The 22,728-nt window shown below is 38.6% G+C and overlaps 1 protein-coding gene across 11 annotated transcripts in view; it reads left to right on the top strand.

The window, feature by feature from the left end:
* The window catches only part of DICER1 (dicer 1, ribonuclease III), a 72,318-nt gene that overhangs the window by 31,164 nt on the left and 18,426 nt on the right, over nucleotides 1–22,728 (top strand). For all 11 annotated transcript variants that reach the window (XM_074326981.2, XM_019746166.3, XM_019746130.3 and 8 more), the window contains 15 exons: nucleotides 94–254; nucleotides 2,167–2,335; nucleotides 3,671–4,143; nucleotides 10,179–10,311; nucleotides 12,057–12,299; nucleotides 12,868–13,022; nucleotides 15,575–15,707; nucleotides 16,519–16,594; nucleotides 17,223–17,362; nucleotides 19,070–19,249; nucleotides 19,472–19,685; nucleotides 19,888–20,041; nucleotides 21,022–21,204; nucleotides 21,478–21,583; nucleotides 22,382–22,557. In XM_074326981.2, the coding sequence (XP_074183082.2) occupies nucleotides 94–254; nucleotides 2,167–2,335; nucleotides 3,671–4,143; nucleotides 10,179–10,311; nucleotides 12,057–12,299; nucleotides 12,868–13,022; nucleotides 15,575–15,707; nucleotides 16,519–16,594; nucleotides 17,223–17,362; nucleotides 19,070–19,249; nucleotides 19,472–19,685; nucleotides 19,888–20,041; nucleotides 21,022–21,204; nucleotides 21,478–21,583; nucleotides 22,382–22,557 (2,696 nt within the window). The remainder of the gene's footprint in view (nucleotides 1–93; nucleotides 255–2,166; nucleotides 2,336–3,670; nucleotides 4,144–10,178; nucleotides 10,312–12,056; nucleotides 12,300–12,867; nucleotides 13,023–15,574; nucleotides 15,708–16,518; nucleotides 16,595–17,222; nucleotides 17,363–19,069; nucleotides 19,250–19,471; nucleotides 19,686–19,887; nucleotides 20,042–21,021; nucleotides 21,205–21,477; nucleotides 21,584–22,381; nucleotides 22,558–22,728) is intronic.

Here is a 22,728-nt window from a genome sequence, read left to right as displayed (position 1 = left end):
GTCAGTCTTTTTGACGTGTTTTAATATGGTGATGTCTCTTTTTATGCCTTTGCAAAATGAATTTCTCACTGTCAGTATCTTTTATTATGTTAGCTCTGTGAAAGTTGTCCATCATGCCCTCGTATTTTGGGACTAACTGCTTCCATTTTAAATGGGAAATGTGATCCAGAGGAATTGGAAGAGAAGATTCAGAAACTGGAGAAAATTCTTAAGAGTAATGCTGAAACTGCGACTGACTTGGTGGTCTTAGACAGGTATGCACTTCAGAGGCCTTGGCTGTGATGCGATGAGCTGTAACTGAGTTTAAGCCTTCAGTATCTTTGTTGGAGCCTTGCAGATAGTACCTGTTTAAGGGAACAAATGACTGTTAAAAGGCATGAGCAAGGCTAACAGTTCTTCATCAGGACAGTGAAGGCAAAGATCTAACCTTGTTTCCACAGAGAGTAGCAGATGGAGGTGTTTCTGCCTTAAGAGAGGATATTGCATAAACGCGGGCCCTTTGTATTTGCTGATAGCGGCAAGGACTGGGAGCTTGGACCGTACATTCGTGGTCTTTTCTGTCAGTGTGTGTGCTTTGTCGTTCTGACCTAAATGTCCCACATGCTTGGTTTGAAAGAACATTATGAAGAGAATTCAGTTTTACAATGTGCTTTAAAACGATTGGAAACACCCTGTACTTTTGAAAATGGGTGTGAATTTTCTGAGAAAGATGTTTATGATTTCTAGGTTTGTCTCTTTTTGAGGAGGTTGCTATTTTGAGTTTCATTAACACACACACACTCACACACACTCACACACACACTGTCTCTCTTTTTTGTTTAAGTTGGTGGAAGGGAGCCTGTATAAATTAGGTTTTTAAATAAATCTAATTCAATTCATGTTAAAATACCTTTATATCCTTGGTAGATGTATTCTTTAATAAGGCTAGCGATTACTTAGTGGTGGTTCTTGGAATAGATATTAATAATAAATAGAGAAGAGTGATTTCTCAGGAGTTAAGTCAGACGTGGGTTTTGAATACTCGCTCCACTAATTGTAAGCTGTGTGCCTTAAAGTGAGTCATTTACTGTCCCCAAAATGACATTGACAGTCAGGGGATTCTTTGATGATTAATTACATTGATACATGGAAAACACCTTGCAGTGTGCCTGTCATTTAGTTGAATTTGGAGAAATTTCTCTTTGAAGAATGAGAGGAAAAGGTAACGTTTCAGGGGCGTGGAAATGAGGCGTCCGAATGCCTATGAAATACAGGCCTCATGACCTTTCGGACGTGCCCTTTCTGACGTCCTGACCCAGAGTGTCCTGTGATGTAGCAGTAACAGGCTGTTCTTTTGCTTTTATTGGGCCTGACTGAGGATGGTGGGCCTGTACTACTGACATCTTCCGAAGTAAAGCATTTACATCTTAGAGCATTTCAGTAAAACTGATTAGTAATGTGTTGAATTTGGCATTACCTAGTTCTCTAAATATGATTCTTTGGTTAAGTATAAATTCTGGTTGAGAATAATGAAAACTGTAGTATTTAAGTATGTCTTTACTGTATTTTTTTCCTTCATTCATCATTGTATGTGCTTTTAGAATATTATGTGCCATTCTGGTTGTCATATTTTATGAAAGGCATGAAAGATCCAAGGAATTATATCATAATTAATTGAAAGTTGGGGGGAGCTTTTCTTAATTAGGATATGTTAAAAACACATGAAAAACAAAATTGACATTTACAAATGCTAAAAGTTTCAAATAGTATGGGAATGGATAAATTGAATGATGGCATTTTCCCCCGTGATCTACCCACCGCCTCGTTCCCCCCCATCCCTGACTTCTGCTTCTGAGAAATAATCACTATTGAGTTTCTCGAGTATTTTGACCAACATGGTTGCTAAGGGGCAAGCGTAAAAGTCTGAACCTAAAGTATAAAATAGAAAACCTGAGATAATTATGCAATCACAAAATTCTTTGACCATCAGCCTTCTGCAGTCATTCCTTGAGCCTCAACAGGCAAACAGAGTATCGGCAAAGCAAGCGCCGTGTCAGGAAGGCTTGTACGCCAAGTGGGCGTACAAACCAAATGTAGAGGTTTCTTTTATGGTTTAGATGTGTAATGGCTCATAATTCTGTAGTGAATTGATTGTAGTGTCGACAACTTTTGTTTCTGATGTTCAAGATACACTTCTCAGCCATGTGAGATTGTGGTGGACTGTGGACCATTTACGGACAGAAGTGGGCTTTATGAGAGACTGCTGATGGAATTAGAAGAAGCACTTAATTTTATCAATGACTGTAACATATCTGTACATTCGAAAGAAAGAGATTCTACTTTAATTTCTAAACAGGTAAGCATATACAAAGTAAGTATAGGAGGTATAATAAAAGGTTTCTGTTTATTTTTAATATTGAAGGGAACATATGCTTCTAATGAGGCTATTTTCTATATATGTTAGCTTAAGGCCTTACCTCCTTATCTCTTTGGACATTCTTCATTGAACATATGTTAGGTTGAGGTTACTATTACCTGACAGACATTTCTATTATTAAGTATGGACCTCCCTGATTTAAGAGATGAGTTAGGATTCATGTCATGGTTATTGAAATAAAAGAAGTGAGTCCAGTTTTTTCATTTCTTGGTCAGATGAGTTAGTTCCTGCTCACACCCTAGGGCTAAAGGAATTCTGCTGCTGCTTCCTGGTGCATAACTGGATCTGAACTTGTCAGCCCTGAATGCGATCCAGCTTTGAGAAGAGATCCCTTAGGATAGTGGTTCTCAGAAGTGTGCACCCAGACCCCCCTGGAACTTGTTGCAATGCACATCTGAGGGTGGGGTTCCGCGGCTGAGATTGACAAGCCCTCAGTTATCCTGTTGCACTGAGACTTAAGAACCTTTGTCCTAGGAGTTGGCAACCCTTGTGAATGTTCACACTGGGTTGCATCTGCATCTCAATTTCTCTCCTGATTTTTTCTGAACCAGAGACACCCACACACTTCTCAGCCCTTGAATTTTTCTTAAGTCCATGTTCAACCCAGTGTGTCTTTCATTTGCCTGCAGAAGATTCCTTAGTGATAGCCCAGCTATGGATTTCCATTCTGTTCTGAGCCGGGGTTGTAAGGTTTAGGCGTAAAGTTAAAGGAAAATTGTCTTGCTCTTTGATACCTAAAATAAAATGACTTATAAAATGACTCTGCTGTATAATTCCTTTCCTAGTTACCTGGCAGTAAATGACTCAGTTGTACTTCTAACTAACTAATCACAGATCTAAAATTAAGTTTTATTAACTTTATACAATTGCGTCTTTTAATTTCTATCATTTGATAATTTTTTGCTGGGGCAAATAAAAGGATGGTTCTGGACATACACAGAGGGTGCCAAAAAAATGTATACACATTTTAAGAAAGGAAAAAAAACTGTATTAAAATTGTAATACTCAATATATACCAATAACAAAAGATGAATACAAATCATGTGTATACATTTTTTTGGCACCCCCGGTATATGAAAAGGTAGAACTTGAACAGACAGACCACTGACCCTCCCCCAACCTTGGGGAATTAACCCCAGTGTTGATATTGGTGGGGTAGATGTATTTTGAAGGGCAGACTGAAGACAGCTGAAACCCCAGCAGAAAATGCTACATGATCATCATTTAGCGTTTGGCTCTTGCATTTTTTTGTAGATACTGTCAGACTGTCGTGCGGTGTTGGTAGTTCTGGGACCCTGGTGTGCAGATAAAGTAGCTGGGATGATGGTAAGAGAACTGCAGAAATACATCAAACACGAACAAGAGGAGCTGCACAGGAAATTTCTATTGTTTACAGACACTTTCCTACGGAAAATCCATGCACTATGTGAAGAGCACTTCTCACCTGCCTCCCTTGACCTGAAATTTGTAACTCCTAAAGTAATCAAACTGCTGGAAATCCTACGCAAATACAAACCATATGAGCGACAGCAGTTTGAAAGCGTTGAGTGGTACAATAACAGGAATCAGGATAATTACGTGTCTTGGAGCGATTCTGAGGATGATGATGAGGATGAAGAAATTGAAGAAAAGGAGAAGCCAGAGACAAATTTTCCTTCTCCATTTACCAATATTTTATGCGGAATTATTTTTGTGGAAAGAAGATACACAGCAGTTGTCTTAAACAGGTAAACCTCTGGGATTACCATCTCTTCCCGTAGGAGAACAAGGCACTTTGTTTTGTGAAATGATCGCTGTGATGGCTTTAAGAGCCGGCAGAAGTGTTGTGTAAGTGTCGTCACATGGCACCATCAGTGTAAGGTTCATGTGTAATGCCTCACGGGTTGGCAGGGAGGATGTGTGTGTACAGTAGCTTCCCCATAAGGCTAGCTTTGACTGGTTTTTCCTTAAAGGATGCTAATCCACTCTAATCCATCTAAAATAGAGAGCAGGCATAGAAAAATTAAGTTAAAATAAAGTATTCCTTGTTTTGTATTCAATTATTAGATTCAGTTCAGATATTTATCAATATGTGGTTGTGTAGACATTGTGTGAGCATCCCACACCAAGCTTTCTCCAGAAAGTGATCTTCAGATGAGTTTTGTCTGGGTGTCATTGTGGCTAATTTTTTTGTTACCTTTTTTCTCTTAACAAATGTCCATTCAAGTTTGCAAATTTGTAGTGGAAAAAAGTTTACAACAGCTGGATTTGCAATTTGGATTGGTTCACAGGTTATATATTAAAAGTTTTCTGAATCAGGAGAAAATAAAAATATTAGGGAAGCATTTGGAGAATATTGGCAAAGGTGAGAGTGAATCTAAATTAGGTTGTGGGTTTTCTCTCACTCACCCCCCTTTTCAATAGAGGTTTCTTTCCTGAATATAGACAGAGCCAAGGAGCTATGCTTCAAATTGGTGTCACATGGTCACCTAATGTCTAGTTCTTTTGGTTTGTAGATAGATGCTCTGTTTATGAGGGCCAAAAACAGGGTTTTTATTTTGTACTTCAGACAATTCACTTTTCTACGCGATCCATTAATTGGCCAAAGTTGATCCCTAAGAGGCTTTTCTGCAAGTAGTGATCTCTGAGGAGAAATTAAGCTTTGTTTCCTGAGGTAATTTGGGATTTTTTTTCTAAACTGCTTCTGACTGGTTTGGGATTTTTAAAAACTTACTTGAGTAACAAGAAATTGGACTCTGGGGTCGTCATCTGGTGGTTTTCAGTCTGGTGATTTTCATAGTCGTTGGGCCTGGTCCTTGCGATGAATACAAAGTAACATAACCTGAGGTGGTGAATTACATTGAAATCAGAAGTTTAAGGTTAGAAAGGGACGTCACTGACTGTCTAATCCAACCCACTTATTTTTATAAAAAAGAGAGGGGCTCCAGAGGAAAAGTGATTTGCTCTGAGTTAAATTGCTACTCAGTGGCAGAGACAATTCAGGAATCCTGACATCCTACCTCCTAGTTTCCAGTCCACTGTGCACTCATCGTGCCCCTGGGCACCACAGAGCCCTAAGCCCGAGCTTTACGGTGGGAAGGCTGCCAGGAGACAGACCTGGGAGAGCGGGTCTGGTGGGATTCTTTCTTAGAATGGGGGAAAGGCATCTCAGCGGTCAGAAGAGTTTAATATTGGCAGTTCTAAGCCTAGTTACAGACGTACTCCCTGCCCCCTTACAGGATGGTTTACGAATTAAATACATTTTCTGGGGCTCGGAGAGTAGAAATGGGGGTTTATTGTCTTCCTTGCTGCTCTTGACGTAAGTTTTTAGGTGTGCCAGTTTTCATTGCAGAAGTATTAGTCTGAAAAGGTTTATCAAAAATCAATCAGGTCCTTCCTGTTGACTTTAAGGATCAGATTAATTGTGATCAACTTTCATAAAATGTGGCTGGAATTTAGTGTTGGATGATGAAGCAAGAGCGGTTTGAGGGTTGACTTTATGAGTAGCTAATTAAATACACAATAGAGGTCTTGTTCCACTAAGCTTTTTAATAAGCTTAGAAAAACTTCCTGAAATCCAGATTCTTTCCTTCCATCAATTTAATGGGAGGAAAGACCCTTTTTCAGTGAACAGTTTCATGGGAGTATAAGCTATTGTAATACACAGGCAGTTTTCTCCTCTCCTAATTAAAAAAGTAAATCACAGCTACTTCTATATACAATGTTAAGCATGTATGCAGTCTTAGGTTTATAGTTTTCCTTTTGCCTTATATACAGGGCTTTATGGTTTATCTTTATATATATTTTAAAATTTTATAACACTCCATGAGGGGCGAAGGTAGGTATTTTTACTGTATTATAGATGAGGAAACTAAGAGTCAGTTTGTGACCCTCCCAATATAACACTGATAATCAGTTGGCAGAAAATAGCTTCCCCTCTCCAAGTCCAGTGCTCTTTTCACTGTGTGATTTACTAAGTATTGTGTGACATGGACGATGGACAAACTTGGGTTCACATGCTCTTTCTTAGCCCTGCCCCCATTTCCCTAATAACTTTTTGTTTATAGAAAAGTTGAAAATATATCACAGAGTTCCCCTATACCCTCCTACCTGGTTTCCCCCATCTCTTATATTACTAACATCTTAACGTTCTCATGGGACATTTGTCACAACTAAGAAACTAACATTGGTGTATTACTATTCACTAAACTCCAGACTTTATTTGAGTTTTGCCAGTTTCCCCCTTACTGTCCTCTGTCCTTTTAATCCAGGGTACCACACTGCATTTAGTTGTCATGTCTCCCCTAGTCGCCTGTGGTCTGTGACAGTTCTTCAGACTTTCCCTGTTTTTGATGACCTTGACAGTCCTGAGGAGTCCTAGTCAGGTATTTTATAGAATGCCTCTCAATTTGAATTTGTCTGATGTTTTTCCCTTAGAATTAGACTGGGCTTTTAGGATTCGGAAGACGACCACAGAGATGAGGTGTCTTTCCCATCACATCTTATCAGGGGTCATGGTCTCAACATGAAGTATCACGGTGATGTTAAACTTTTATCACATGGTTATGATAGTGTTTGCCAGGCTTTTCCTCCGTAAAGTTACTGTTTTGCCCTTTTCTTTATTCTTTGGAAGCAAGTCACAAAGCCTAGTTTATCCTGGGAGGGAGGGATTAACCTACTTTCCTGGAGAGGAGCATATTTATGTATATTATTAAAATTCTTCTGTTAAGGAAAACCTGTCTCTTTTATCCCATTTACCTATTTATTTTATATTTATTGAATCATGTTCTTTTATCAGTATGGACTCATGTTTGTTTATTTTGTGCTTTGGCTTATAATCTAATGCTACGCTGCTTTGTTGCTCAGATTGTTCCACCTGGGCCATTGGGAGCTTTGAGTTGGCTCCTGTGTCCCTTTTTTTGTTTGTTTCAGGTGTACAAAACAATGTACTAGTTGGACATTTATAACCCTCACAAAGTGATAACCCTCTTGACATGCCCTCATCCTTTCATTTGGGAGCGTTTCCTGTCTGGCACTCCACGATGCGTCAGGCTCTTGGGGTTCCCCTGCTCTGGCTGTAAAAGTCAGTCATTTCTCCAGGGGGCCTGGTTCCTTTTATCTGTACCCACTTTTTAGTTGTATATTTTGTGACAGTTACTTTTTAAAGCCTCAGCATCTCCATCTGTAAAATAGAATAATAGCTCCCTCTCCCATTGGGTTGTTAATAAGCGACAGTATAAAAATGGCTTTTATCACCTGACCCACACTAGGTGCTAATTTCTCATGCATACGTTTGGGGAATACAGTATCAGTGTATTATAACTATCAGTGATAGTTTTTTAGTAAGATCATAAAGGAATTACATTTGATTTTTTCTCACATTGATAAGAAAATATAAGGAATAAGGGACACTATTAAGCGTCTTGTTAATGACATATGTCAGTACCTGGCAGACATATCAGATGATAAATGCTTGTATCTTTGAATTTTTTTCCCCTTATGGTGGTCTGTGTAAATGACCACGTTTGATCAAATCACAGTTTTCAATAGTACATTTACTGGTGTTTGAACTGTAGCATACACATTTCCTGTTTGGGGCCATGCTATTTCCAATAATTGGGGAGGCTACGTGCATTTGCACACAATGTGATCTGTGGGGATATGCCAGCTGCGGTGAGTTAGGTACAGAGATTGAAGGTAAGCATCCAGAAACTCTTAGTTTTGTCTGCTGCATATAATACAGCAATAATGCTTTTTAAGTTTCATTTTGTTAGTAGTTAATTTTCAAAGACAGTGGTCTCTGATGGATTTGAAATTGCAGCTCTTTGCTGCAGATAGTTTCAGAAGCTCTGTGCACTAGAGAACAGCAGCATAGTTTATCAGACAGCTTGCTTGTGAAATAACTCACACAAATTCAGTTAAGAGGCAAAAGAAACAAGTCACACTTTGTCTTACCAGTTCTGGGGTACCATGAAATCGACAAGCAGTCTGGGCTACTGGGAAGCCCCTGACGACGTAGGCCTGTTTCGTTTCTCTGGAAGCCTGCGGCTTTGTTTGCACATGCTCAGGCATCCCTGCAATTCATCTGATAGAGAAATACGTTTTTTCTCTCTAAACATTATCAGCCGAGGTATATAGCAGTTAATTATTGCTTATAAGAGACTGTTTATTAATATGCATGTTGTCTGTTCTGTTCTCTGCAGTATTAATGCGAGTTTCATTAAGGAGAAATAAATTTACTGCTTCTTCCATTTCTCAGCTAATTAAGTCTGCCAGATTCATCATTTTGGCAAAGTAAAGTACATTCTTTGCCTAATTAAGAGTAACTCAAAATGCATTTTTGTTACCTCTGTTGCATTCGAATTGGTGCTTGTTTACATAAACTAAATTTTAGAAGTACATATTCTAAGAATTTCATATTTTAGATTTTGGGACATGCTATTTGCATGTAACAGAGCTTTCTGTTAGTGACATAAGTTTATTATAATAACTAGACCAAGCTTGGAACATATTGAGGAAGTTTCTGATTCTGAACATTTTAAGTACTTGAATTTTAGACAGGTCTCAGATTAACCTGGACGTGCCAGGGTTTTGCTGTCTGGAGACAGGAAGATATTTTAGATGGCCACTCAAGGTTTCTTCCAGCTCTTTGATATTAGTCTGTTTCATGTATTTAGGGAGGGACAGGGGAAGAATGGTTTGACTTAAAAATGCAATTTTCTATTAGGAATTTATACTATGTTGTATGACTTCAGAAGAACCATATGGAATCACTTACGTCAGGTGTGGAACCATTTATCCTGTGTGCTGAGTTTTTGAATGTGGATATTTCCAAAATAGCTGTAATGGCAACACTAACTGTTAACCTTCTGTACCCGTGTAATGTGATCTCATCCGTAGCTCTTTTCCATTTCTCAGCTAGAAGGCCAGCCTTAGGTTACGGCGGCGTTCTAGTTAATGCAGAGAGGAGCAGGCAGGAAGAGGGTCTTTCTCTTTCCTCACGTGGTGGGATGGGGACTCAGGCATTGCTGTGCTGAAGTCCAGGCAGTGTTCTGTTACACAGGACTGTGCTCAGTGCCCAGGGACAGGGACAGGGAAGTGTTGGGCATGAAGATCGTCATCAGTAGATGCAGGCATTTCTTTGTCTAGAGCTCCACTTCCGACTTATCCATAAGGGTGATAAAGGTGTCGGGTAAGGTGGGAGGAGCTAACCACGCCTCTTCACGCACAGCTGGAACTCGCTTTTTACGTGTAGAGGGAGAAGGAAGGTTTCTTTTGCTGTAGAAGTTCTCCCTTTGCTGTCAGGGTGTTCGGTAGTTCTGTGGAAGCATGGCCACCGGGACAAGGCCGTGAGTGATGCCGCGAGGTGTGCGTGTGTTTCTAGAAGGCAGTGAGCTTTCAGGGAAGTGTGTGTGGCCCGAAGGAATCCGCATGAGGAATCCACGGTTCTCTCTGCCTGGCTCTGTCCCTTGCGGGGCCACATTTCTCTTAAGTCATCGCTGCCAAATTAGAAAGTTTGAGGTGCGATGAGTATTTCATTCATTGGTATAAAGAAACCCTGTATTTGGCGTTAGGAGTACTACTTGGTCCACACATCTGCTCAGTGCAGGGTGGCAGTGATTGTTGTTTAAGCCAGTTGAAAAAAAATACCAAGACCCTTTTGTGTTAGGTATGTTGGCAAAAAATACATGTATTTCCACTTTCAGGGAGACCTTACAAACAAAGGTTTACATTTGTTTTCCCTCAGCAATGCTTAACTTCCAAATGTATATAATTTTCTTAGATTGATAAAGGAAGCGGGCAAACAAGATCCAGAGCTGGCTTACATCAGCAGCAATTTCATAACTGGACACGGCATCGGAAAGAACCAGCCTCGTAACAAGCAGATGGAAGCGGAGTTCAGAAAACAGGAAGAGGTAACTTACATTAAAATAATGGTACAGGGACCATTTTCAGAACATAGCAGACCAGCTCTGCCTGTAGGCACTCCCTTTCTTCATCGCTCCTCAGCATCTTCTGGTACAGAATACTTGCTTGTAATTAGAGTAGCCGTCTCCTCCGAGGCAGCTGTATAGTGATTTATGATTTCAGAATTAGAATAGCTGTCTGATAACTCAACTTTGTGTCTTAACTGCTATCAACCATTTCATTTTCCTTTGTTGGACTGATGACACACAATTACATTTTGTAGTAAAACAGCATGTGTAACCATAACTCCTGTCGACTCCATATGACGCTGAAGCAACTAACTGAAAGTTTTTCCTAGAAAGTGTTTTGTTTTTCATAAAGATTTTGGCTTAGTGTTTTTCATGCTTTTTAAGAGTTTAATGTAGGAAATAGCATTCTAAAGACGCGAAAGCCTAATCTAGTGTTCTGGCTCACACACAAAAACTTTTCATTTAAAATTTGTTATTTAAACTTAAAAGTAACAGAATAATTCACATTGATGTCATTTTCTACATCATAGCTTTTTGATAATATTCCAAGTTTGGGGAGTCCAATAGTCAGAGTCTGATTGATCTGTGTAAAACCCAACTTACTTTATTATCTAACTTCATTATGTAACTTAACCTGGATTGGGAAACAATGTTATTTTAAATTTAGTATGAAAAAAGTTTTCACTTTATTTTTTAATTAGTTCTGATTTTTTAAATTGAAAATTCCCAAGATTCCAAAAAATAAGTGATGCCTTGCTTGTAATTTTTAATTCAAAGTGATTAGGGATTTTAGTGAAAGAATTTTGGCATCTTTGGAGCGACGTTGGCTCATCTCACGCACGTAAAACACCATCATGGAGGTCAGCATGTCAGCAGGACTGCAGAAGTGGATTCACCTCGTCACTTTGTTGAGTTAGATTGTTTTAAAATTGGAATCGATTAATTAAATAATTTATTCATTCAATAAATGTGGAATTAATGAGGTAAGGACTGGATACATAATTTCAGCATGTAAATTTTTTAAGGCTCCCCGAGAAGTAATTCTTCAGACAGACCCGTGCTTTATGGTTAAGGACCTCTAAAAGAGGTAATTTAAGAAGATTACCTACCTGCTCTGGAACTTACACTAGCTCTTTCTTATTGATCGTTTAAATACCATAATAAACTGCACGTTAGGTGCTTCAGCCCCCTTCATTTCTCTTCCCTAGTTCATTATTCATTACTGTCAAGTGGAGTCATTACTTTTGTTAAACATGTTTACTTAATTGTTCACTCAACTTTCAAGCCATTCCTGTGCTTTGCACCCGGATGCCCTTGTCCCTGGCTTCCTCACATATTTAAGTGACTTTTACCTACTAGGAACTGCTGTAGTCACTGGAATATACAGTTGACCCTTGCACAACGCGGGATTAGAGTTAGATTCTCTTGTGGTCATTAAAGAAGCCGGCGCCTTCAATCTGAACGTTTTCTGTGATTTGTACACAGGCACTTCTGTAAAGTTGAAAGGCACTTTGATTTTTCAAGTTATGTGCAGTTGAAAATTGTCATTAACTCACAGTTTCATGCATCTCGAATTTTGTTTGATGTCCTCTTTAGCCCGGCCTTTAAAGACTTTGCATGCCCTGAGTATGTAGCAGAAATGACAGTTGTCACTTATTTTTATTACATTGTTTTCTTTGGAAAATTTATTAGGATTGCCTTTTTTTTTGGTGGATTTTTTTCAGGTACTGAGGAAGTTTCGAGCACATGAGACCAACCTGCTTATTGCAACAAGTATTGTGGAAGAAGGTGTTGACATACCAAAGTGCAACTTGGTGGTTCGCTTTGATTTGCCCACAGAGTATCGATCTTACGTTCAATCTAAGGGAAGAGCAAGGGCACCGATCTCTAACTATATAATGTTAGCAGATACAGACAAAATAAAAAGTTTTGAAGAAGACCTTAAAACGTACAAAGCTATTGAAAAGGTAAGATGCAAAAATTAATGCAGAATCTTTTTTTTTACCTGCATAGAAATAGAGAAAAACAGTTCTGTGTATAGAGAACAGTCTCAATAGGGGTGTGCAATTAAAAAGTTGAACGTAATTACAAAGAGCCAGCAGTATTTTACAAAGTGAAAGCTCACCATAAAATAGTGAAAATGGTTGGATGGATTATTGAGGAAGAGTGCCTGGAAAGTGTACTGTTGGTGTGGACAGTGTAGTAACAGTTGACTGAGTTGTGGAGTAATTTGAGAGTGATGACATAGTTCCTATACTCATGAAAGACTGGCACGTGTGTGTGTGTGTGTGTGTGTGTGTGTGTGTGTGTGTATGTAGGGACAGTACAGTGTAAACCTTGCCACTGTATAATGAGTGTCTCCACATGATTGATGCTGGGAGGAAGGTTCTGGAGCAGGTGTCTAGAGCATTGAGCCGTGTTAGGAGAGAGGTTCCATGTCAAGGGAGTGTTTTCTGTAGGCACAGAGGTAGACAACCAGCATATGGCCAAGAAGGCATTTGTCCTCATCATAAATTCTGTTTGTAAAATGTTCAGATCTTGAGAAACAAATGTTCCAAGTCAGTTGATACGGGTGAGACTGACATTGAGCCTGTTGTGGATGATGACGACATTTTCCCACCATACGTGTTGAGGCCTGATGATGGTGGTCCACGAGTCACAATCAACACGGCCATTGGACACATCAATAGGTACGGTAGGAACTCCTTTGCATGGGAAACCTATGAGTATTGCGAGATTTAAGTCTAAACTTGTAAGTATTGTATTGTTTACCTTTTGCAAACAGTCACCAATCTTTCCATTTATGGCCTATATTGATGTCAGAAGGAAAAGAAGTTGCCTTTTTCTATTTATTCTTCTTTTTGGTCAAAAGCCAAAAGCAGTATTGTGCAGTAATAAATATTTAGTGCTCATTGTCAAGGCCGATATAATGAAGGTGTGTTTATTTTAATTAGATTTAATTTAATTTTACAAAGTTCAGTAATGTTTTTCTGAATTCTGAACTTTGTTTTGCGCCATGACTATTGGGGAATGTTGAGTTTTCTATCAGCAATGATTTAAGATTATGATAAATTAACTTGTATTTTTGAGTATGCTCTAATTTGTTTCTGTCCTGAGTTGGTAGTAACATTTCTAAGAACTGAGAAAAGCAGATACATACCTAGGTGATGTCTATATCAAGATAAATTTCACGCAGAGGCAATATAAAGGAGCAACAAGCATGAGATTTTCTTTTTAACTTTTTATTTTGAAACAATTTCAAACTTTAAAATGTTGCAAGGATACTACAAAGAACTCCCACGTACACTTCAGAGAGACCCATTCGAGTTTCATGAGAATGTTCTTTTGTAGTGAAAGAATCCAGTCGAGGATCACGGTTGGATCCATTGTGTCGTCATCTCTCGTCCCCTTCCTCCCGGAACCAATCATTTTTCACTCTTCCCTTGGATTTAATGACCTTGAAGCTTTTAGAAGATGACAGGCCTGTTGTTTTGTAGCCTGTCTCTCAATTTGGGTTTATCAGATACTTGTCATGATTAGATCCAGGTCATGCATGGTTGGCCAGCATTTCATAGAAGTGATGCTGAGTTCTTCTCGTTTCATGTTTTCGGGACACTTGATGTCAATTTGTGCTCTTACTGGTGGTGGTGACTTTGATCACTGCCGTGAGGTCTGCCAGCTTTCTCTACCATAAAGTTACCTTCCCCCCTTTATAGTTAGTGAATAATTTCATGAGGAGACACTTTGGACTATAAAATTCCCTCTAGTTTCACCCATTACTTTAAATATCTGTTGGTATTTCTTGCCTGAATTGATTATCACTGTGATTTCTGCAGAATGCTGATGTTCTAATTCCATTTTTCTTTCTGCATTTCGTAGTTAGCATTCTACTCTAAGGAAGAGCTTTCTTTCTTGCTTTCTTGCTTTTTATTTATTCCTTTTATTTGTCCATTCAATATGAACTAGTGGACTCCAGTTTTATTCAATGGGTTATAATCTGTTACTATCATTACTTATTTATTTTGATGTTAAAATTATCTCAAATTTGGCCTGTTGAGACCCCCTGCAAGCTAGCTTCCATGACTTTTAACGTGTCATCATGAGTCTTTGAACACTTCCTTATTTTATGGCGTACTGAGACATTCTAGACTCAACTCACATTGTCCCTGCCCCAGCCTAGATATTGGCTTTTTCTCCAAAAGGCCCTGCTTTCTTTTAGTGGTGAATGAATGGTGTTTAAAAACCAAGGTCTGAACGCTAGGGGTATCATTGCCACTGGAGTATTGCTGCTACTGGGCTCTTTAGTAGACGGCGCTAGAAAATATATGCATATTCACATACACATTGATATCTCTATGTATTTCTATATCTGACTACCTGTCTATTGTTACCTCCGTTTTTAGTATGACACCAGGGGATTCATTCTAGCTTTCCTCTTTTCCCGTCTTTGTTCCTGACTTCTTCAATAGTGAGAAATACGATTTTCACTGTCTTCCAGATACTTACTTTTATGTTCAGTCTCCCTGTATGTAGCCAGCCTCCTTCTCTGCAAGGCTGGCACCATGTTTGCATGTCCTGACCTTGCAGGGCTGCTCCCCATTCCAGTGCCCTCCCATGCGTCCTGGCCCCTCTGGGTTACCCTCGTGTCCCAGCAGCCTCCGGACTCGGGCTTGGCTGCCTGAACACTGGCTTCTGGCCCTGCCGCGATGGGCTCCTTGTGCGCTGCAGGGTCATCTTGTTCTCACGCCCTCCTTTGTCAGTCCTGGGCTATCCTTCCACCCTCTTCTGATGCCCGCCTGGCACAGGCCCCAGTGGTGGCACGTGTGAGATTATTAAGGAGCAAACACTGGCAATGTGTTCTCTTAACTAGTTAGGAACAGTATGTTCTGCACTGTCCAGTATGGTAGCACTAGACACGAGGCTATTTACGTTCCAATTTCCATTTGAATTACAATTCAATACAGTAAAATGTTTCCCTAGCTGCCCTCGCCACATTTCAGGTGCTCAGTGGCTGCCCTGTTGGACGTACAGAACATCATCACAGAAAGTTCTAGCAGACAGCACTGTTCCATCTTACTAAAAGTTTGAAGCAATGAAGTTCAAACTACACATATAAGTACCGGTCCAGTAGAAGAGAAGAGGGACATAAGAAATCAAACTTTGGGATGTGACTATCAATACAAATTTTTTTCATCTATTTCTCAGTTGTAGATTCAGCATCAGAATTTCTTTTTCTTCACAGATACTGTGCTAGATTACCAAGTGATCCGTTTACTCATCTAGCTCCTAAATGTAGAACCCGAGAGTTGCCTGATGGTACATTTTATTCAACTCTTTATCTGCCAATTAACTCACCTCTTCGAGCCTCCATTGTTGTAAGTTTAGAAAAAGAAATGATTGTGCCTTTAACATTTGTCATTAATGGATTTTTTTTTCAGCTTCTCTAGGTCTATGCCAACTTATAGGTAAATTTGGCTTACAATATTTTAAAAAACAGGTTTATAAATCTCTTTTGTAGTCAACTACATGTTCAAATCTTCAGTAGACTGTACAACTTACAGACACTTAGAATTGGAATAGATGACCTCTGAAGTTTCCTCTACGATCTTATTAATGTAAACATTTCTGGCAGAATCTTCAGCTGTGGCTTACATATGGACAGTGACACAGAATTCATTAAGTATAGTTGTGCTGCTCTAATTATTTTGTTGTCGACTCAAAAATCTGCTTTTGTGTAACTTCTGTCCTTGGTCCCAATGCTGATTTCCAGACATTCCAAGACAACTAATTTCTATTGTACATAGCAAGTTTCAGTACTATTAACGTATATGTTACAGTCACATCCTGATACAGCTTTATTTTTTTGGGGGGTTACATATTTGTAGATTAGTGAAAATAAGATACATTAAAGCCTTACTGAAATTTAAATTAGCCAGAATTGTCAAATCTTGGTTATAACTTACTTAGTTGTTACTGGGCAAGATTTTTTAAAGATGGCTATTTCAAATATGGACATTAGGGTTTTGTTTTGTTTTTTAACTTGCTGACATTTTTCAAAATAAAGAACTTTGCTCTGGTAAATTTTAACTTTAAAGGGATTGGGGCAGAGGTTTTGTAGATGTTTTAGGTTTGAATGGTAATATAGCTAGGTGTATATACAATGGAAATGTTCTTTGTTACTTTCAGGGTCCACCAATGAGCTGTATACGATTGGCTGAAAGAGTGGTAGCTCTCATTTGCTGTGAAAAACTGCACAAAATTGGTAAGTGTTTGAAAAGCACATGCAAATAAAAATAAAGTTAAAAAGATGTGAAACAAGCGTATGGAGGACTAGCGATCACTGGGTTTTGTGCCGCTGTGCCCTCGCCGTCGCTGTGCGCTGGTGACTGGGTGTGGGTGTGATGTAACCGGGTTGCTGTGTGGATGCAGGGCGCTTGGTTTTCCATAGCTGAACTGCAAACATCTGTCATTTCCCACTGTCTATCCTGACCCTTTTAAATATGTAAAGGTTTTCTCTCGTACTGTGAACCATGAGTGTGTTTTAATGTATCCGTCTCTCAAATTAATCTGTATTAGTACATATGAATCCATTTTTCTAAAAATGGGAAGATCCATTTTCTGTGGCTTTTGTGAAGTGATGATATGTGCTGTTTTCCTGGTTAGATGTTTTTTACTTTTGAAACTTAGAGTTTTAATCTCGCTCACGTTGAAATATGAATACTAACGTATGTGTAGACTTCGCCTTAAGTGTCACATCTGATTCCTTTTTTATTAGTAAAGATGCTTTGGTTGTCATTTCTCGTCCAGTTGCTTCTAACAGTGCTGTTCTCTATTTACTAATTAATCATCAGAGAGACAAAATTTGGATTGTTTTTGTTAATTCTCTTTAGGTGAACTGGATGACCATTTGATGCCAGTCGGGAAAGAAACCGTTAAATATGAGGAAGAGCTTGACTTACACGATGAGGAAGAGACCAGTGTGCCAGGCAGACCGGGTTCCACAAAACGAAGACAGTGCTACCCAAAAGCAGTTAGTATTGGTTAGAACTGAAGGCAACACGCGCCTTTCTGACGTTTTATTTCCTGCTGCATCAGACCTGGATTCCTCTGGCTTCCCAGACCCCGGTGATGTGGCCCGCGCTGTGGCCTCAGCTCGTTTCCCCCGTGCACAGCTTCGAGCAGCCCCTTCGCTTCGTGCAGACACTATGTCCTCCCCACCTCAGACACTGCATTCGTGTTTCTTCTCAGGGGAGTCATCTGTCAGTCTATCCAGAATGAGTTTATTTCATTTGAAGAGACGTTCTTGGTTTCATTCACTGTAGTGGTAAAGATACTTGCTTTACTTCTGTTTGAGGCTAAGACAAAAGAGGATTTGTATGATAAAATAGGCAAGTGAAAAGATGTCCGTTCAGGATGAGGTGGGCACTGGCAGGTATCAGTACAGATATTTGTCAGGAGTTAGGACGTGGCCTACTAGGAGGCAAAATCAGTTATTTCCCTGTGTTGTATTTAGCTCGTTCTGTGGCATTCGTGCACTGAAACATCTCTGAGTCTGACTCCTAGTCTTAGCCACCCTGGGCTGAGGTACCTAATTTAAAAATATTTGTTAATGCTTTTACCTCATCAGAACTGCAAACAAAAGCAAAATTTTGCTGTGTGCTTTCATTAGCCTAAATGTGCAGTCCTTTTATTTTTGCAGTTTTTTGCATTTCTACTTTTGAAAACTTTGCACAGAGCTAAACATTTTCAAGATTCAGAGTCATGTCCGTTATTCAAAAATTGTGAATGTTACCCATTTTCCTGAAATGCTTCTTTCCCTCATATCCAGTTTTCCTGCTCTAACATTTTATCCCAAAGATCACTGGACTAGTTTCATATGATAGACGTTGTCACTAAAACGTGTTTGAGAAGCATAGTACTGCTTTTCATCCTGTTTAATTAATAGATACATTCTATACTTAATAAAGGTTATCTGTCAATTATAACCCTCTCTTATCCAGCATTTCTCTGCCGTTTAACTACAGTTGCAATCATGTATGTCATTGAGCCTCAGAAACTGAAGACTGTTGGGTGGGATTGTATGTATATTGAAAGTTTAGAAACAGTCTCAGATTAATTAAATTATGGTTTCCTCATATAATGAGATAGCCATTAAAAATAAAACTGATTCATATTGACCCTGAAAGATATTCTTATTATAGTAGCTGGAGATAAAAATCAGGTGATGATGCCGTCTTCGTTGTGTGATTCCATTTGTAATGAATAATATGTATGTGTGTATGTTTATATACATGTATACTTAGGAAAAAGTCTAAAGGTTGATATAGCATATCAAAATGGAATACAGGTTATCTTTGAGTGATAGTATTATGTGGGATTTTTAAAAATTTACCTACATTTATTTTATCATATTCTATAGTGAGTAAAACTCGAAGAAAAGAGGTGCCTGGTCAAAAGAAATAGATCAAATGAGTAGTTTTTTTGTTTTGTTTTGTTTTGTTTTTAAAGATCCTGCAGTGTTTGTTTTGCATAATTTTGGTGTTAGGTGTAGAGTCAACAGCATTATCCCAGACCTGAGAAATGCTTGCTCAGAAATTAAGAGGTCTTATGCCTTCGTTATTTTCTTAGCTTTTCCTCATCAGCTTTTAGTAAAGCCAGTAATAAATTTGTTTTCTTGTCAACATCTGGAAAAGAGGCTATACTTGAGCTTGATGCTAATTTTTCTTTCCAATTCCAGATTCCAGAATGTCTGAGGGATAGCTATCCCAAACCTGACCAGCCCTGTTACCTGTATGTGATAGGAATGGTTCTAACGACACCATTACCTGATGAACTGAACTTCAGAAGACGGAAGCTTTATCCCCCTGAGGATACCACGAGATGCTTTGGAATACTGACAGCCAAACCCATACCTCAGGTAAGATACTTCATAATGATGAGTTATGTTAAAAACACATTATTTTTTTCAAAAGGAAAGACTACTTAAGAGTAACTGCCTTGTGTTACCACAGTGTGTTTCATATTTAAAAATTGAAGTGTCTCCTGATAGAAAGCATCATTCCTCTTTTGAACTTAAGTATTTATAAAGAAATAAACGACCTGTTAACCTTGGGGGTGCTTTCTTTTTCTTTTTGCTAAGATTCCGCACTTTCCTGTGTACACTCGCTCTGGAGAGGTTACCATATCTATTGAGTTGAAGAAGTCTGGTTTCACATTGTCTCTGCAAATGCTTGAGTTGATTACGAGACTTCACCAGTATATATTCTCACATATTCTTCGCCTTGAAAAACCTGCACTAGAATTTAAACCCACAGACGCTGATTCAGCCTACTGTGTTCTACCTCTGAATGTTGGTAAGAAGGACCCCAGCTCTGAAGCATTTACTTACAGTAGCTAAAAAATGCAAGTTGTGCTTGACAACTAGCTTATTGTATATACCACAGACATCTCTTTCTTTGATAACTAAATTAGATGCATATGAATATATAGCTTACGTAAGAATCTTCCCAGCATTGCAATATTTTAACAAGCTAAAGTGTCTTTTTCTTCCCTAAGTTAATGACTCCAGCACTTTGGACATTGACTTTAAATTCATGGAAGATATTGAGAAATCCGAAGCTCGCATAGGCATTCCCAGTACAAAGTATTCAAAAGAAACACCCTTTGTTTTTCAATTGGAAGATTACCAGGATGCAGTTATCATTCCAAGGTAGGGATCGAAGTAGAAAGCAAAGTAGTGATGACACTGTGTTTCAGAAGACTTCACTATTGACTCGGGGACGGAAGTGGGTGTGTGTGATTTTGTCATCGATGTTCCTCCTGGAAAATTTCAGTCTCCCTTCCTGGTGGGCCTGTTCTCTCCCGTTTCCATCCTTAAAATACCAAACCTAAACACTGCAGGCGAAGGGATTTTACTTTGTGAAGGTCAGGTGATCTGAATGGTGTTTACAGGCTTTCTTCTTAAAATCTCCATCCTGGTAATCCCCAGCGTCCTCCAGAATTGGATCATGAATAATATTTCCTTTCTCAAATTTTTTACTAGGAGTAATATTATAATTACAAAGAAAATAGTAAATCAGAATGCTTTTCTTATTTTGTAAAAATTTAGGGGATGGAGATTTTTAGCAATAAAATTCAATAAAGGTACTTTTCAGAGAATTAGAGTGCTGGCTGTACAGTCTTTCTCTGATTTTGTTTTTCTTTTTGCACCTCAAAGCCATATTGTAGATGTTAGCTCTCGTTAGACTATCATTATCATCAGTGATGCAGCTAATACTTGACATGTGGCAAGTGTCTTTCATGTTTAAGCATTGGTAATGCACAAAGGGTCTGTCGATTTGGATATTGGAAGTTTGCCATACTGTTTTATATTGACAAAATTAATAGATTCTTAAAGGTGCCATTTAGCTTTCATGTGTTGTTATCAATGTATAGATGTTTAGGAAAAAAATAATAGTAAAGTAGGGGAGAATGGTAAGTTAGTCAGTTTTTATTTGATACAAATATTTAGTTCTTGTCTCAAATCCACTTGAAATATATTATTTGAAATTGAAGTTTTCATTAATGTTATTTATTTTTAATCTTTTGAACTTACTTTAAAATCAAAATTTGCATATCCATGTTAAAAACAGCTGTGTTTTGAGAATAGCTGATTTAAACCAAAAGTCACTGATTATTTTTCTTTTTTAGATATCGAAATTTTGATCAGCCTCATAGATTTTATGTAGCTGATGTGTACACTGATCTTACCCCACTGAGTAAATTTCCATCCCCTGAGTATGAAACTTTTGCAGAATATTATAAAACAAAGTATAACCTTGACCTGACCAATCTCAACCAGCCACTGCTGGATGTGGACCACACATCTTCAAGGTAAGGGTTTCAGAAACGACATTTCAGTTTCACTTTGAGGCATTTTTCCAGAGGTCAGTAAGCACACATAGATGGTCACTGTGTCCACTGCCCACCTGTAAGCTCTGGGAAATCAGGAGGTACTTTGCACACAGAATTGCTCGGGGTGTGGCCCAGGGCTCTGCAGTTAAGTGAGCTCTTCAGGTGGTTTGTATGCACACTGAAGTTGGAGAATCACTGTGACAGTGTACTTGTTTTTGTCTGTTGGATAAAATTATTTTGAAATTTTTATAGACTGAACCTTTTGACACCCCGCCACTTGAATCAGAAGGGGAAAGCTCTTCCTTTAAGCAGTGCTGAAAAGAGGAAAGCCAAATGGGAAAGTCTGCAGAACAAACAGGTAATGAGTTAATGGATATTAGCATAACTTAGTATTTGTAAAGATAAGTTTGAGTTTTATATTATCAGCTGAACTAAGTGACTTGTGAATATTTTGGAAATTGCCCGGGCCTTGGGTTTTGTTTTGATTTAATATTATGTGTTTACTTTTATTTGATGTCTTTTTGGTTAAGTATGAGAGGTTTGGCTTTTATATTTGGTCCACTGATACAATTATGTCATGAAATCACCCTTATAAACCCTAAGAAAAGTCCCATTTGGCCTTCGAGGATTATTATTATTATTTTTTTTTTTTTTTTAGTTTTCAAATTACAGGTGACGTTCAATATTATATTAGTTTCAGGTATACAGCATAGTGGTTAGACATTTATATAACTTACGAAGTGATTGCCCTGGTAAGTCTAGTACCCCTCAGACACCATGCATAGTTAGTACAATATTGACTATATCCCCTGTGCTGTACTTTACATCCCCGTGACTGTTTTGTGACTGCCAATTTGTACTTCTTAATCCCTTCACCTTTTTCACCCAGCCCTTCAACGCCCTCCCATCTGGCAGTCATCAATTTAGCTTTTATATTTGGTCCATTGAAATAATTATATCATGAAATCATCCTTATAAATCCTAGGATAAATCCTGCTTGGTCTTAAAGGATTATTTAAAAAAATGTTTTTAAAAATAAGATTTTGGTAGTACTTACGATTTTTATCTTTATCCATTGGTAAAATTGGTCTTAAATTTGTTTTTCATGCTTTTGTGTGTTTGCTTTATATTTATCCACATTTTTCCATATTCAAAGATACTGGTTCCAGAACTTTGTGCTATCCACCCAATCCCAGCATCACTGTGGAGAAAAGCAGTTTGTCTCCCCAGCATACTTTATCGTCTTCACTGCCTTTTGACCGCGGAGGAGCTGAGAGCCCAGACGGCCAGCGATGCTGGCGTGGGAGTCAGATCCCTTCCTGTGGATTTTAGGTATGCCTGTGTTATTGGCCAGACAGAATATGGGCCATGAAATCCTATTTGGAAAAGAACTGAATGACGTGCAGGTCTTAATTTTATATACAATGGCTCTTAAAAGTTTAAAAAGAAAACATGTCTAATACATGAAAACAAATGCATCCTTTAATTCCCAAGTGAAAATCT

The sequence above is a fragment of the Rhinolophus sinicus genome, chromosome 3 (genome assembly GCF_057876585.1).
Source record: "Rhinolophus sinicus isolate RSI-liver-muscle chromosome 3, RSI-T2T, whole genome shotgun sequence".
Classification (NCBI taxonomy): Eukaryota; Metazoa; Chordata; class Mammalia; order Chiroptera; family Rhinolophidae; genus Rhinolophus; species Rhinolophus sinicus.
This window is presented reverse-complemented; position numbering and strand designations above follow the sequence as displayed.